Raw genomic sequence first — 15975 nt, 5'->3', positions numbered from 1 at the left:
CTTGTTACATCATTGACGAAATACTAAATTTTGTAAATAACAAAGTTCAATACCAAACTGACAATAAATCTATTAGCGGATTTGGCCTTTTAAAGTTAAGAGATGAATATTCTAGCTTTCTCATCTCCCAAAGGCTATAACAGGATATTGCGGTGGCTATAGCCGGTTATTTAGAACCTTGATTCTCACAGCCTTTTGCCATGGCGTCAGGGACGCACAGCTCTGCCAGAGCGCCTTGCCGCTAGGCAATGACTAGGCGACGCCTTAATAACCATTCCCACGGGGTCGATTTGGTTTGACCAAAAGTTGCCACCTTTGTTTGCCAATTACTGCTTATATTTGATAAAATCGGCCAAATTTGGTTGGACCCAAAGCTGCTACCTTTATTTGCCAATTAATCATTATGTTTGATATAATCGGGCAAATTTGGTTGGACCCAAAGCTGCTACCTATATTTGCCAATTATGTCCTTATGTTTGATAACATCGGCCAAATTTGGTTGGCGGGTACGTGATTGCAAATATCACTAGCAGTTGGAAATGCGAAATTCATTTCTGACAGCGTTCACCATCTTGTTGCATATGCTTTAGGTGCATCCTTACTTGCACGTTCTCTTTCCTGGTCAAAGCTATTCATGAATGTAGTTGATTGGTTAGCTGAAGTAGATCAAGGCAGCTTATCATAGTGCCAAAGACAGGCAGGCATCCAAAACTTCCCTGTTCCGGCACAGCCATTTGCTCCAAGCTCGGCCTAATATGTCCTATGACGTGATTGTTTAAACATATATGGAGCTGTGATGCAAAGTGATAAAAAATTGTCAGTAACTAAACCTATCACATTTATTGTAATTACATAATGATAAATATGTATCTTTGCAATACTGAATTAGAATATTTAATTAATTAAAAAGAATATAAGATAGATAATTATTAGATATCTCTAACTAGCCCGTGCGGGAGCACAGGTTGATAGACTAGTTATAGTAAAACTTTGAGTGAAAATATTTGTTCAAATATTTAGTTACCTGAAAAACATTATGTATGCGAAAATAATTGAAACATGCCATATATTTCTAAAACAAACGGTCAAACATTGAATGACAAAGTCAAAAGGACAATTATTTGAACACTGAGGCTAGTGATTCTTACCATTTTCTCCAATTTCTTTTCACTTCCAACTTGTTGCATGAGTGGTAAAGGGTGGAAATGCTTATAGGGCGCATGTGAAGTATTGTTATTCTTATAGCATATAGCTTTGCGTTTCCTTCTCGCAATATTAATAAGTGATCAACGATGTAATAGAGACGCACTTGTCGCATTGATAATGAGATTATTTGTGATGATTTCGCCAATCTCAAAATATGCAGACTATAATTCCCTAAACATTCGTAGGGATATGAGTGGACGTGCATGCACTTACGCAGGTGAGTCTGCGTGTACATTCCAGCAATGGCGACATCTGGTTGAAAGATCCAAATTTCCTCTGAGTTTATGGAGAAAAAAAGACACATTGACATTGATGTCTGTAGTCTTTCAACTCATCAACTGTATGTGAAAAAACAAGACAAAAATTTGAAAAGAAAAGAACTATTCTGCCACAGGAATCTGCACAGTTTCTTCGGTCAGAAAAAAAGGAAAAGGAAAAAGGGCAAAAAGAAATCCTGCATTTTCTTCCTACTGTACCGCTGTATGTTTCCTATGTACCGGCCGTTGAGCCAGAGCACAACGATTATGTGCAGCAATATGCAAATGGAAACACGTCATGAGATCACCGTCTTGAGCTTGTAGTTCTTGGCGAAGCCGCTGTACACGACGAAGTTGAGCGTGCACATGGCGGCCATGGTCCAGAAGAAGTAGTCGAGGTGTCCCTGATTGAGGTCGTCACAGATCCACCCGGGACTGTCCGCCGTGGTCGTGAACGCCGCCACGATGGCGTAGATGAAAGAGCTCAGGTAGCTCCCCAGAGCGATGGTGAGCAGCGCCAGCGACGTGCACGTACTCTTCATAGTGTCCGGGGCCTCGGCGTAGAAGAACTCCAGCTGCGCGATGTAGCAGAACACCTCCGCGCCGGCGAGGAAGAAGTACTGCGGGATCTGCCACGCGATGGTGATCTGCTCGCCGCGTGCCGCGCTGTCGAGCCGCTTCATCTCCCCGAGCGCCGAGACCGTCATGGCCAGAGCCATGAGGAGCCGTCCGGCGCCCATCCGCTGCAGCTGCGACGGCTCGCCGTCGCCGTTAGAAGATAAGCTCCTCACAGCGGGCGCGATCACCTTGCTGTAGAGCAGCACCCATGTCAGGACGCAGGTCACCTCGAACGAGCCCATGGACGCCGCCGGCACGGACACCGACAGGATGGACATGTTCATGACGCTGCCCTGCTGGATGAAGGTGGTGTTCATCTGCGCGTACGCCGAGGACATGATGATGCTGGTGGCCCAGATGGGCAGGAGCCGCAGCAAGATCTTGAGCTCCTCCACCTGCGTCACGGTGCAGAGCTTCCAGGACGACCCGGCCTCCTGGATTATCTCCTCAAAGTCTGACTCGGCGATGATGGCCGCCTTGTCGAGGAATGAGAACTCGCCGGTGTGCTCGATCTTGGGCTGGTTGTCCACCTTGTCGCTGACCTCGTAGAGCATACCTGCATCGGCGGGCACCTTGAGGGTGATCTTCCGGCAGGCGGCAACGATGACCTGGCTTAGACGCTTGAGCGGCGTGCCGGTGGGCACGCGGCGCTTGTACATGGGCGTGGCGAGCACGAAGGCACCAAAGGCGAGCGCGATGCAAACGGTGGAGATGCCGAAGCCGAGTCCCCAGCTGACGTTGTTCTGGATCCACACGATGAAGAGGCCGGAGACGATCGGGCCGAAGTCGACGCAGAGGTAGAACCAGCTGAAGAAGGACCCCTTGCTCTCCCGGTCTGTCGCGTTGTCGTCATCGAACTGCTCCGCGCCGAACGGCAGCAGCGACGACCGCACCCCGCCGCTCCCGATCGCGACGAGGTACAGCCCCACGAACGCCACGGTCTGGGCACCGAACACCGAGGAGCCGGCGAGCACCGCGGCCGTTGGCAGGAACGCCGAGAAGGTCACGAACATCATCCCCTGCAGATGGCACGCAGCACAAAGAATACGTTAGCATCATTGACGTGAAAGATCAGTAGTGCGCGTGCCATGGATCAAGATGAAGATCTAAGACGTACAAGAAGGTAGACGGCGAGGGAGACGAGGATGGTGTTCTAGTTGCCCAAGAAGGTGTCGGCGATGATGGCGCCGAAGATCGGGGTGAGGTAGCTGGTGCCGAACCACGTAGTGACTTTGGAGGCGCTGGCCAGGTTGCTGCCATGGAGGACGGTCTCCAGGTACACGACCAGATTCGACGAGATGCCACTGAAGGCTGTGCTCTCCAGGCACTCGAACCCTGCACGCAGCAGAGGGCGAATGACATGTCAATCATAATGTTCTTCTTTTTTGTATTTTGTATTTTTTTTTTGCAAATGAGCGTAGTAAAACTAGAATTTTATTGAAAAAAAGGCTAGAATTTTGAACACTGAGAGGCCTGCTCACCTAGAACAACTGCAGGTGCCTTGCTGCCTGAGCGTTTTTTATCCTTCAACAGCGGCACTTGCAGCCTGTCGTCCTGAACCTTTGGTTCATGGCTCTGCAATTCAGAGAAATTCCGCAGATTGTCAGCAAGAAGAAGAACAAGGAGAATCTGCATATTCTACTGCCATGAATGTAGAAAGGTCGTGGATGCCGTTTGCATCAGTTAGCGCTTGTGTGCTTGTCTGACGAGGAAAGTAAGACTAGTAGTATTAAAGCGGCAAACCGAAGTTTGTACGCATGTCTTCTTTTGAAATTTGAAAATTTGTATGCATGTCTTTAGTAGACATGTTGGAATTCTTTCTTGGAACTTTCTCTATGAAACCTCGTGCATAAAAAGGGATCAACTATATCGACCAACTTAAGATGTTTATTATATAATATATCCCTTTCCCTCTTCAGTCTTCACTATCTTAGACTCGTCTACGTTGATGGCGTGCTGCTTGCCACCAACTCCCGTATCCTCATCCAAGTTTCCCTGTTCCCTAGAAAAGTTGCATTCGGCGTCGGCATCACCGTGAGGTCATAGTGTATCCAGTATTCCAGTATCGAGCACCAATAAAAATAGAAACTAAATTCTACATCAGCACTGAGATTCTGTTCACCAATGAAGCGGCTGAAATGACGCATTGCTGATCAGTGATCACTAACCCACAACGCATCAATGCCGAAACGGGCCTGACTGATCAGTGATCATTCTGTAAAAGAAAATGGCGGCTAACCGAGCATGCGAAGGGCTGAGAGCTGTGGACCGTTACCTCGGGCAGGAGCGGCGCGCGCTGCTCGCCCCTCTCCATGGCGTCCCCCGCCTCCATGCCGGTCGCCGACGGTCGACGGAGACCTAGCCGCGAGCGGAGCGCGAGGCGGTTCTTGCTGGGGAAACGCGAGCCACGAGCCGCAGAGAAAGCCTTTGCGCTCTCTTGACTCCCTGCCACTCCGTTCGGGCCCCGGCCGCTGTCTGCTGCTCTGCTTTGCTCTGGTGTGCCGTGCGCCGGTGCCGAGCTGCCTCTCTGCTTAAATAGGAAACGCCCGCGCGCAGCAGCGCACGGAGGCATCGTGCCGTCCCGGCACGTGATAGGTTGGTTGGTGACTTTTTTTTTTGAAGAACTAGTTGGTTGGTGAGCTCGGGGGGATTTGTTGGGCGTCGCCGTCGCCGCGCGTAAACTAATCGCAAAACGCACGCGGCCGAGAACGCTTCAAAACAGCGGCGGGTTTTCGCCCCCCATCGGAACAAGGCAACACGGATGCGCGGCGGACGATGGGGCTCCTGCCTGTTGCCTCCCCTGCACGGCTGAACCTGAACTGCAGGAGGTGACGCCGACTTGGGTAGACTGGTCGCTGCTGCTCGAGGGACGAGGAGCCTGAACTTTCTACGCAGTAGTAGGTGTGTTGTGGTTGCGGTTGTGGGTGGCTGCAGCCTGCAGGCGGGGCATGGGCGGATTGGGCATGTACGGCTCCTGATATTATAGAACACATTATCTGCTTTTTTTTTCTTAAATGACAATGCAGTGCGCCTGCAAATTTCTTCAAAAAAAAAACGGCTCCTGATAAGAATTGTCGTGCCCGGCGCGTGCTGGTGGGTGGTGGAGTGGTGGTGTGTGGGTTCAGTCTTCGGTCAGATGCCACGTTGGCCGGAGCCACGTCGGATAGTTTTTCTGTACGTATTCTGTTCGCTCTAGACACGTGTTGTTTTACTTTGGCGGCAGGAGAGGGAGACAGGGAGTAGTCTAGTCTAGGTAGAGAACTTGTGGTCGCCTGGCGCCTGCTGCCCAGGAGTAGTTCGGTAGGTGCCAAAGTGAGACTGTGAGAGGATGTGGCTAATGGCTTGGAAAGGGATCAACCGATCAAGGCTACCAAATCCCGGGGGTCAGTCTGGTCGTCCAAAATGATTGACGTGACGGGGCTGCGGCCGTGATCGCAAACTCGAGACCGTTCATCATCCTCTAGTTATGTGAGTTTCAGGATTGGAATGCATACGCTTTGTCCTTGCCCATTTCTTCACTTGCAAGTTGCATAATAGTCTAATAGAGGTAGAAAGGTGAGGAAAATCTTTTGCCGCCACTTCGGATTTTACCTACTGCTGCTGCTGCTGTATTTCAGTTGACACTTTCTTGTGTACTTGGCGATGTCCATCAAACAATGAGCTGCAACACACTCGCGATAAAACCACCAGGTCAATCCTAAGGGCCCCTTTGGCATAGCTTTGTGATGCTTCAGCTTCATCACTATTCACACATAGAACGCACTGTAGCACTAAGTCAGCGAAGCTAAGAAAATCTGGCTTCACCGACTTCACATGTTTTCCAGTTGGCTATAGCACTCGGGGTCTGTTTTAGTTTCGCGCCACAATGCAGCACAGTGTCGTGGCACACGGCACTGTAGCACGAAGATAAAGCTCTCCGAGCGAAGCGGTGCCAAAGGGGCTCTAACTATCTTGCCTATCTTGGTCACATCGATTCCATCTCTCTCGCTTTTAACTGGGTTAAGTGGCAACAAAGTATTCTCTCCATCCAGTTTTGATAGATATATTTCAAAAACTTAAATATTTTAAAATAATAGCTATATTTGCTATTGGCATGGACTGTGGCAATAAATAGCACTAGTAACGAGGAGTTCCCAGTTAAAACGTTGGAGCACCAACAAAAAATATGTGTTGCATTTATTAGATTGATAAGAACACTTGGCGTCCTTGGTCGTTGTGTCAAATGGAAACATATCTATCAAAACTGGATGGAGGGAGTATTGGCTGCACTCACCCTTAAATCCGTAATTAGTTTCATTCGTGTTCAGCCCCACGAAATCTTCTGTCAGAGAGTGACACACATGATTTTATAGTGTATCGGTTTTTCTCAACGCTGTTTTAACTAAGAAGGCCTATGGACGGATCCCTTTCGTGCCATGTTAATTGTGCTGACGATTGAGGAAGTAGGTATGGATAAAAATAAAAAGGTTTCAACTCAGGCTCATCCCGCATGATCTAGCGACTTGTTTTTTCTTAGCGAAGTAGGGACTTCTTGTTGCGTGAACATATTGAATAACTCATCTCGAAGGAAAGATTTGGACAAGTTGCAAAAGTTTGGTCACGTTAAGTTTAGGTTTTGGTTCCTGCGCGCGTTCAGAATTTTGTGCGGTAACAAGGAACACGTGCCACATGATATCTCTGCGTTAAAGGGTGAAAATTGTCTGTTGTCCACACAAGCCTATTGGTCGTGTCTTCTGATAAAAGGAATTATAAAAAATGAAGGAACGGTAATTTCAGCACATGCAAAATTCGAAGAACCTTCTCATTTGATCACAGTACCATGGTTGTTAAGAAATTTCAGCATAATAATGGTTTTGAGTGTTTATAAAATAACTATGCATCCAATTTTTTAATGTATAGACGCATCATTGAAATTCAAACATCAACTATTTTGTTTTTGCATTTTAGACATGCTTAGCTAAACTTTTCACTTGCTAACCTTAGATTCTTCAGAATGGTTACTTTTATATTTTATATATTTTATATTATTGTAAAGCTTTGAGTGAAAATATCAGTTCAAATATTTAGTTACGTGAAGAACATTTTGTAAGCAAAAAAAATTGGCATGCCATATATTTCTAAAACAAACGGTCAAACATTGAATGAAAAAAAAATCGAAAAGTGACAATTATTTGAACACGGAGGATAGTGATTTTTACCCTTTTCTCCAATTTCTTTTCACTCCCAACTTTTCGCATGAGTGGTGAACAGTGGAAATGCTCATAGGGTGCATGTGCTTTATTGTTTTTCTTATAGCATAAAGCTTTGCATTCTAATCTAGCAATATTAGATAAGTGATCAACGATCTAATTGACACTCTTTTGTCGTGTTGATAGTGAGATTCTTCGTGGCGATCTCGCCAGTCTCAAGATATGCAGCCTAGAGTTTCATAAACATTTAAAGGGGTGAGTCTGCGTGTAGACTCCCTGATGGCAACATCTGATTTAAAATTTAAAATTTCCTTTGCTGAGTTTATGAAAGAAAAAGGACACATTGACATTGATGTCTGTAGTCTTTCAACCCATCAACTGTATGTGAAAAAACAAGACAAAAATTTGAAAAGAAAAGAACTATTCTGCCACAGGAATCTGCACAGTTTCTTCGGTCAGAAAAAAAGGAAAAGGAAAAAGGGCAAAAAGAAATCCTGCATTTTCTTCCTACTGTACCGCTGTATGTTTCCTATGTACCGGCCGTTGAGCCAGAGCACAACGATTATGTGCAGCAATATGCAAATGGAAACACGTCATGAGATCACCGTCTTGAGCTTGTAGTTCTTGGCGAAGCCGCTGTACACGACGAAGTTGAGCGTGCACATGGCGGCCATGGTCCAGAAGAAGTAGTCGAGGTGTCCCTGATTGAGGTCGTCACAGATCCACCCGGGACTGTCCGCCGTGGTCGTGAACGCCGCCACGATGGCGTAGATGAAAGAGCTCAGGTAGCTCCCCAGAGCGATGGTGAGCAGCGCCAGCGACGTGCACGTACTCTTCATAGTGTCCGGGGCCTCGGCGTAGAAGAACTCCAGCTGCGCGATGTAGCAGAACACCTCCGCGCCGGCGAGGAAGAAGTACTGCGGGATCTGCCACGCGATGGTGATCTGCTCGCCGCGTGCCGCGCTGTCGAGCCGCTTCATCTCCACGAGCGCCGAGACCGTCATGGCCAGAGCCATGAGGAGCCGTCCGGCGCCCATCCGCTGCAGCTGCGACGGCTCGCCGTCGCCGTTAGAAGATAAGCTCCTCACAGCGGGCGCGATCACCTTGCTGTAGAGCAGCACCCATGTCAGGACGCAGGTCACCTCGAACGAGCCCATGGACGCCGCCGGCACGGACACCGACAGGATGGACATGTTCATGACACTGCCCTGCTGGATGAAGGTGGTGTTCATCTGCGCGTACGCCGAGGACATGATGATGCTGGTGGCCCAGATGGGCAGGAGCCGCAGCAAGATCTTGAGCTCCTCCACCTGCGTCACGGTGCAGAGCTTCCAGGACGACCCGGCCTCCTGGATTATCTCCTCAAAGTCTGACTCGGCGATGATGGCCGCCTTGTCGAGGAATGAGAACTCGCCGGTGTGCTCGATCTTGGGCTGGTTGTCCACCTTGTCGCTGACCTCGTAGAGCATACCTGCATCGGCGGGCACCTTGAGGGTGATCTTCCGGCAGGCGGCAACGATGACCTGGCTTAGACGCTTGAGCGGCGTGCCGGTGGGCACGCGGCGCTTGTACATGGGCGTGGCGAGCACGAAGGCACCAAAGGCGAGCGCGATGCAAACGGTGGAGATGCCGAAGCCGAGGCCCCAGCTGACGTTGTTCTGGATCCACACGATGAAGAGGCCGGAGACGATCGGGCCGAAGTCGACGCAGAGGTAGAACCAGCTGAAGAAGGACCCCTTGCTCTCCCGGTCTGTCGCGTTGTCGTCATCGAACTGCTCCGCGCCGAACGGCAGCAGCGACGACCGCACCCCGCCGCTCCCGATCGCGACGAGGTACAGCCCCACGAACGCCACGGTCTGGGCACCGAACACCGAGGAGCCGCCGAGCACCGCGGCCGTTGGCAGGAACGCTGAGAACGTCACGAACATCATCCCCTGCAGATGGCATGCGGCGGACATGATGGTCAGCATCTTGCCGTGGCCGATCAGTGTTCATGACCTGTAACGAATGAGCTACGTACAAGAAGGTAGACGGCGAGGGAGACGAGGATGGTGTTGTAGTTGCCCAAGAAGGTGTCGGCGATGATGGCACCGAAGATCGGGGTGAGGTAGCTGGTGCCGAACCACGTAGTGACTTTGGAGGCGCTAGCCAAGTTGCTGCCATGGAGGACGGTCTCCAGGTACACGACCAGGTTCGACGAGATGCCACTGAACGCTGTGCTCTCAAGGCACTCGAACCCTGCACACAGCAGCGGCACCATCGAGCAATTAGTACAAGCTCAAACATATTTATTCAGTCATGTGATTGTTTTTTCTTTGGTAAATGTTGTACAAAAATGAAAGCTAGCATCCTGTGTTCTCGTGCACATTTTGTTTTCAGAGAAAATTTTTTTTTGGAACATAGTGGTCTGCTCACCAAGAACAACCGCTGGTGCCTTGCTGCCGCTGCGTTTTTTATCCTTGAGGAGCGGCGCTTGCAGGCTATCACCCTCAACCTTTGGCCCGTGGCTCTGCAGTGGTGAAAAATTGCACAAATTGTCAACGACGAATGGAATCTGCATACCAAAAAGGTCATGGAAACGGTGCGCTAGAACGAAGTGTGTATGCATGCGTTTTGTCGCTTGTGCTTTCTAAAGAGGAAAGAAGGACTATCACTACAGTGATAGGCACAAGTGTGGATTTTTTTTAAATAATACTCCCCACAATATAAGCATTTCTATCTATGTTTCTAAATGTCCAAGTATAACATCTCTAATGTATTTGAACAAGTACTTGTCCAAGTACATAGAAGATGCTATGAACCTGGTAAATAGCTAGAAATGCTTATATTATAGGCTAGAGCTAGAGGGAGTAGTATTTTAATGGAAAATTGCAGAACCTTGCGCGCAAAAACTTAAGATTAATCTGTCCCGCAAGCATGCATCAATCATTTTAATAAGTCTTTATATTTATCTCCTCGTTGTTTTAGACTCGGTCTATGTGTTTGATGGCGTGCAGCCAAGCACCAACTACTCCCCGTATCCTCGTCGCAACTGCCCTCTTCCTTGAGAAATGTTGCATTCGACGTCAGCATCACGGCATGGGGCTATCATCCCAGTTGGAGCAACCAAAATGGAAGCTAATTTCTAACACCAACCAAGAATTAAATGTTTTTTTTTCGTTCACGGATGCAGAAGCATACTTGCTCCATTCCAGCGACGCTGTTTAATGCTGACAGAAGTAAGACAGCCAATGCCGAAACGGCCCTGATCATCCTAAAATCAAACGAGTTCCCGGATCGCGCACGCGGCATGACGGCATGAGAGCTTAGCGAAGGAGATTCCTCGGCGGTTACCTCGGGCAGCAGCGGCGCGCTCTCGCCCCTCTCCATGGCGTCCCCGGCGTCCATCTCGATGGCGATCGGGAAGGTCTGCGAGCGGAGCGCGAGGACGAGGTGGTCCTGGGAGATGTGAGCCGAGCTGCGCTGCTGCGAAGAGAGAGCTGCGGCTGTTTTCGCTTGGGCGCTTCTGCCCTGAGATGGTCTGTTGGTGGTGCACTGGTGCCTGGTGGTGGTGGCCAAGCTGCGAGGACAGACGGGTGCTTATATAGAAAGCGCCCGGCGCCCGCACGCACTCACGGAGTGAGGTAGCGGAGATGGCCCCGGCCCCCCGGCACGCGATAGGTGGGTGAGCCGAGCCGCAACCGCTACCGCTGATGGCGACCCGGGTAGAATGGTCGCGGCCTCGCCGTCGGAAGTTTCAGCGCAGCGCAGTAGGTGGTGGCCGCAGCGCAGCAGCAGGCTCGCGAGTCGCGACTGCGGTTGGCGGTTGCACTGCGGGGCCGGCCCGGCCAGGGGCGAGGGGCGGGTCAGTTCTCTAGCGATCGTCCGTGCGGGGGCCCCGGCGCGTGCGTCCGGTCGCCGGTCAGCCGCCGCGACGGCCGGAGCGGGGTGGGGCGCCATGTCGGGATTTGTCTCGGTGCTTTTTGTTTTTGGTTCACTGCAGGCACGTGGTGTTTTACTCGGGGGATTTGAAGTTGGTGGACTGATCTTGTAGCTGTACATGTTGAGGTACTCCGGCAGGGGCCAACGGGAGCGGATGTGGCCAATGGCTTCGTCGCGAAAGTTGTGATCCACTTGGGTTTCCGTTTGGCATGTGTCCACTTTAGCGGCCGGTTTAGCCTTTTTCTGATAGCAGCAGCATAGCACTCAGCACTCTGCAGTTCGATGTAGTCCAGCCGCCAGGCACAAGGACGGAGGAGAATCAGAATCCGTCACTTGTTTGTCCGAAGGATTTTTAGCATTTTGCCTTTTCTCTCACGCTCGCCAGAAATGGAAAATCGTAGCCACCAAGCACAAGCACGAGTGTGAGCCATCGAGCGCATCTCGACTCAAATCATTAGCCTCTCTTTAACTTTTCTAGTAGATATAATACATATTTAGATACATAGAAAAACTATGCATCTAGAAAAACCGAAATATAATACATAGTTTTTTGAAGGAAAATGTAATACATAGTAGAAAAACTATGCACCTAGAAAAACCCGAAATGGTTAACTTAAGTAAGAATTCTGGAATGCATCGGATGTGGCGGCGTGTGCTGAATGGTTGGGGGGTTGGAGGCAAGTGGTAGGTTGCTTGCGCACTTTGCAACGTTCTTCAGGCAACGAGCTCCAATACCGTGAAGATAAACTGAGGGTTCAGGCCTTTCGTAGTCATATTGACTCCATCCATCTAACCATCTTTTCCTCTCTCTATTTTTATATTATCTTAGAAGCAGTGTCTGCAGATTAATTAGCGCGTCTAGTTGCGTGCTAAACTTAGCGCGATCTTCCTTTTTTTCTGATGATAATCGATCTTCCTGAAGCTGTGGCTGGCTACCATGCGCTGGCTACTTGGCTCAGATATATATCACCGAAAGGATATGATTTCTTTCACGCTCAGCTCATGAAATCTTCTTTCAGCGAGTGATCCACACGATTTTAGAAAGAATAAAATTGTTTTCAACGCCCATTTTAATAGACACACGGGATCCCTTCTGCGCCATGCTAGTTGTGTTGACGACTGAGGAAGTAGCTAGGTATGATGGATAAAAAGAAACGACCAGCTCAGTTCATTTTCACCATGATCTGCCAATCTGGCGACTTTCATATGTGGGCAGATTGAAGAATGAAGAAAAACAAGTATCGATGGAAAATAGTGGACGAGTTGCAAAAGTTTTGTCATGTGTGAAGTTCCAGTTCTTCTGTTCTTGAGCCCAGAATGTCAACAGGAGACTGCTGGTCGTCTCTTCTGATAAAGTGCATTATACTAATGAAACAACGGTGATTTTGGCACGTGCAGAATTAGGAGAATCTTCGTGTTTGATTACAGGACTATTCTGATTTTGAAGTTCTCGAGAAATTTCAGCTCCAAAAAATATAACTACAGTAAGCTAATATAAGAGGACTACAGCTGTGCATTCAGGTGTAAACCAAAGTTTTTTTTTTTGACAATTTCTTCCCTTTCTTTATTTTTTGACAATTTCTTCCCTTTCTTTAATGCTTCTTCTGTTCTACAGTCATCAACATCTTGCTTGTTGGAAACCTTTGGTTTGAAGCTTGCTTGAACCCATCAGAGAATTTGCAAACGGATACATAAACGTATGTTTCCAGAATAGTTTACAGAGTACGCATGATGACTAAACTAGTCTGGCCTGGGCCAATTGGTTGGCACGTCTTACCAGAACCCAACTGTACCTAAATCCACTCTAAACAACATGCTCTCGACATTTTGACCAAGATATCATGCGTGAAAAGGTTGGTAGATAAGTAGGTGAATAAGATTAAAAGCCAAAAATAGGCCTTACCAGAATCAGCAGAGAATGCATAGAGGAAATGCATCTGACTGCAATCTGGTTCATTGTGGACGGTTTGAGGATATGACATGATCCTGATATGTCTGACTCAGTGTTCAACAACTTCAGCTGACAGAGTTATGTAGCACAATCACCTACTGCATGTTTCAATAATTTAAATCAAACACGTGGAACGTAGAACATCCATGTCACACTTACAATATACAAGAATCAAAACCACCGAAGGTTGAATTCAACTGGACACCCATAATTTGCATGCTAAGGAAGAAAATGATTTAGCTTGTGCACAGGGGGAAAAAAGGGGGGGGCCATCCATATTCTTCAGGCAAATGACTGCAAGAACCAAGTATGCTCAGCAGATTCCATATAGGGCAAGCAGAGTGGTCAATATGCTTTGCCATCAGTCAGGGACTCAGGATAATGAAAGACGGAAAGACCCAAATGAATGCACTGCTACTGCTATGGTAATTGAGGAAACTGAATCCTAATATTCACCATTTGGACAGCTCTAGCCCGCGACAACCTACATGCCCGAGAATAGGAGTCTCCTGTAGTTCCTAGGTCATCAAGTTTGTCTTGCTCAAGGATGCAGACAACACTTTCAGGAGATCTGGCATGTAGATACAGTGGTTGAATGACAGGCATCAAATTTCGATATGTTTGTGCTCTGAGGACAAAGCTTATAGCAGCAACTATAATGCATCAAGTGCGGATATCATATCTAAGCCCCCCTTGTTTTTCTCTCCTTAGCTCACACGAATAAATTTCTGCAGTGAATGCTGCCAAGTTGAGATTGCACAATCCAACTGTAATACTCTTTTCCTTGTGACTTGTCAAAAATTTTCCACACCAAATGCCAGAAAACCTGATTTTAAACTAAAGAATCTAAGGGGAAAGATATACTGGCCAGAAAAAAGAAGAAGAAAACCTGATTTTAAACTAAAGAATCTAAGGGGAAAGATATACTGGCCAGAAAAAAGAAGAAGAAAAGCTTCTGAGTATGAGTGGTAAAAATGCACAAGGTCTGCTCACACTTGAGAGGCCTTAAAGGTGGCAGGGAAACGATATGGTGATGACCTGATGATAACCAAGCCATTCCATTGGCTGCCTGAAACTGGATTAGAATCTATATGATTTGGTAAGAGTTCTATGACACAACCGTGCAAAGATAGCTTGCCATGACAAGTATGAGGAGGGAGATGGTTGTCGTCCTGTACCTTCCCCAGTAGAGTGCTAACTGCACCTAACATGGGCATAATAAAATTTATCCCAAGTACTGATAGCTGCCGCATTTCAAGCATTGTTGCCATGTTGGACAAGTGGATGTAGATAACTAAGTTGGTCTAGATCTGAAAGAAAGAAGTTTCTTGCAAGAATTCAACGCCAGAAACATCACAATCAATAATCATCCCACTTCCTTTTACGCACGAGTATGAAGACCAGAAATTATGGAGAAGCCTCGCACATTAGACTTTTAAAAAATGTTGATCATTAAATCGAGTGAAGTATTCGCCTCAAAAAAATCAGGTGAAGTACTTAAGTACACATATACGATAAAAATCTAGCATATTCATCTGTTTTCAAAGGACTTCATGAAAGTTTTATTCTGTAGTTTCAGCCTTTAAGAACAAAATAGTCTTATCATATAAGCCTAGAAGTAATTATTTGCTCACTCAAAATGATTGTAGATAGCCTACAGCAATTTCTTCATTTTAATTGTTACTCTAGCTAAAAGAATCTAATGGTATCGTTGGCATGCCATCATACTGAATTAAGCAGGGCCTGATGCCATAGAAAACTCAATGGTTTTGCTCAATTACATTCTGTTGTTTTAAGTCAAAGAAGAACGACTTCCGACTGAAAGCTATACCTTTTTCTCCTTTTCGAAAAGATTTACATTAACTGGTAATTGGAACAAAGTAAAACAAAAAGGGTCAGGCTTCCCTTAATTAACGGGTCACCTAGGATTAGAAGACCATATTTACATAAGCTTACAGTAGAATACCGTACACGTCGGCATCATCCAAAATTTGGCTTCTGAAAATTTTCTTGCCTCGTGTGCTCAGCATCCAGAAATGCCTTCTGTTCATACAAGGATGAAGGATACATACTTGATAAGATGAACAAATGCATATCAAATAAAGCAGCAGGTAAGAGATGCTACCTCACAGAATAAATCCCCTGAAAGCAACCATCACCCGGACGTTCGCGGCTTCTCGCTTGACGCAGATCTTTGCACTTGATACTAAAAAGATCAATTGCCTCTTCAGCGCGAATCTAGGCATCGTGCAGCTCGGTGACTGGTGACAGAAAGAAGTAAAGAACGGCCAGCTGCAACATAACTAGTGCAGAGTTTCTGGTCGCGAGAGGTCATTCTACACCGCCGCTCCAGACTTCCAGGGATGGCAGGGAAGCATATCAGCTGCCGCCAGCCCGCCACAGATCGGCGGTTTTGCGGACTGTCCCCTGAAAGAGCGGGGCGGCAACAAGACGCGGCAGCCTGTGCGTGGCGGCGTTGGGGGCCAGGCGATGGCTGTGGCTTGGATCGGGCAGGAGAGGCTTGAGGGCGGTAGCGTGGTGCGGTGTGCGTGGAGGAGAAGCGGCGCCACCGAGCAGTTGGGGTCGCGCACTTGCGGGTGCGTTGGGCTTCGCGGGCCTGCCAAGCGGTGATTATTAAACTGGGCCGAATAAATTGGGCTTTCGTAATTGTGGAGATCGAACCCAGAAATGGTAATTTATCGCCAGGGAAAATGTACGTGTCAGACAAGTTTTCAAAATAAAACGTGGAACTCAATGGTTTTGCGTGATGGGAGCTAAACTTAAGATGTAACTTAGAAATGAGGCTGTTCTTCAGATTATTTAGGTTTTGCAG

The 15975-nt window shown here is 47.7% G+C and overlaps 1 protein-coding gene, 1 long non-coding RNA gene and 1 pseudogene across 2 annotated transcripts; all 3 read right to left on the bottom strand.

The window, feature by feature from the left end:
- Window positions 1-1462: 1462 nt before the first annotated feature.
- On the bottom strand, window positions 1463-4540 carry LOC120639639 (annotated as a pseudogene).
- A 3134-nt stretch (window positions 4541-7674) lies between these two features.
- On the bottom strand, window positions 7675-10807 carry LOC120639630 (protein NRT1/ PTR FAMILY 8.3-like). Its single transcript, XM_039915490.1, has 4 exons — window positions 10604-10807; window positions 9686-9779; window positions 9291-9508; window positions 7675-9204 (listed from the first exon to the last, which is right to left on the bottom strand). The coding sequence occupies exons 1-4, from the start codon at window positions 10655-10657 to the stop codon at window positions 7864-7866; spliced, it is 1707 nt and encodes a 568-aa protein (XP_039771424.1). The 5' UTR covers window positions 10658-10807; the 3' UTR covers window positions 7675-7863.
- A 4060-nt stretch (window positions 10808-14867) lies between these two features.
- Window positions 14868-15702, bottom strand: LOC120639622. Its single transcript, XR_005661521.1, has 2 exons — window positions 15268-15702; window positions 14868-15185 (listed from the first exon to the last, which is right to left on the bottom strand). It is a non-coding gene; the product is annotated as an uncharacterized LOC120639622 (long non-coding RNA).
- Window positions 15703-15975: the final 273 nt, after the last annotated feature.

The sequence above is a fragment of the Panicum virgatum genome, chromosome 1K (genome assembly GCF_016808335.1).
Source record: "Panicum virgatum strain AP13 chromosome 1K, P.virgatum_v5, whole genome shotgun sequence".
In the NCBI taxonomy this organism is placed as follows: Eukaryota; Viridiplantae; Streptophyta; class Magnoliopsida; order Poales; family Poaceae; genus Panicum; species Panicum virgatum.
Note: the sequence above shows the minus strand (reverse complement) of the source record. Positions and strands in the feature narration are given on the sequence as shown.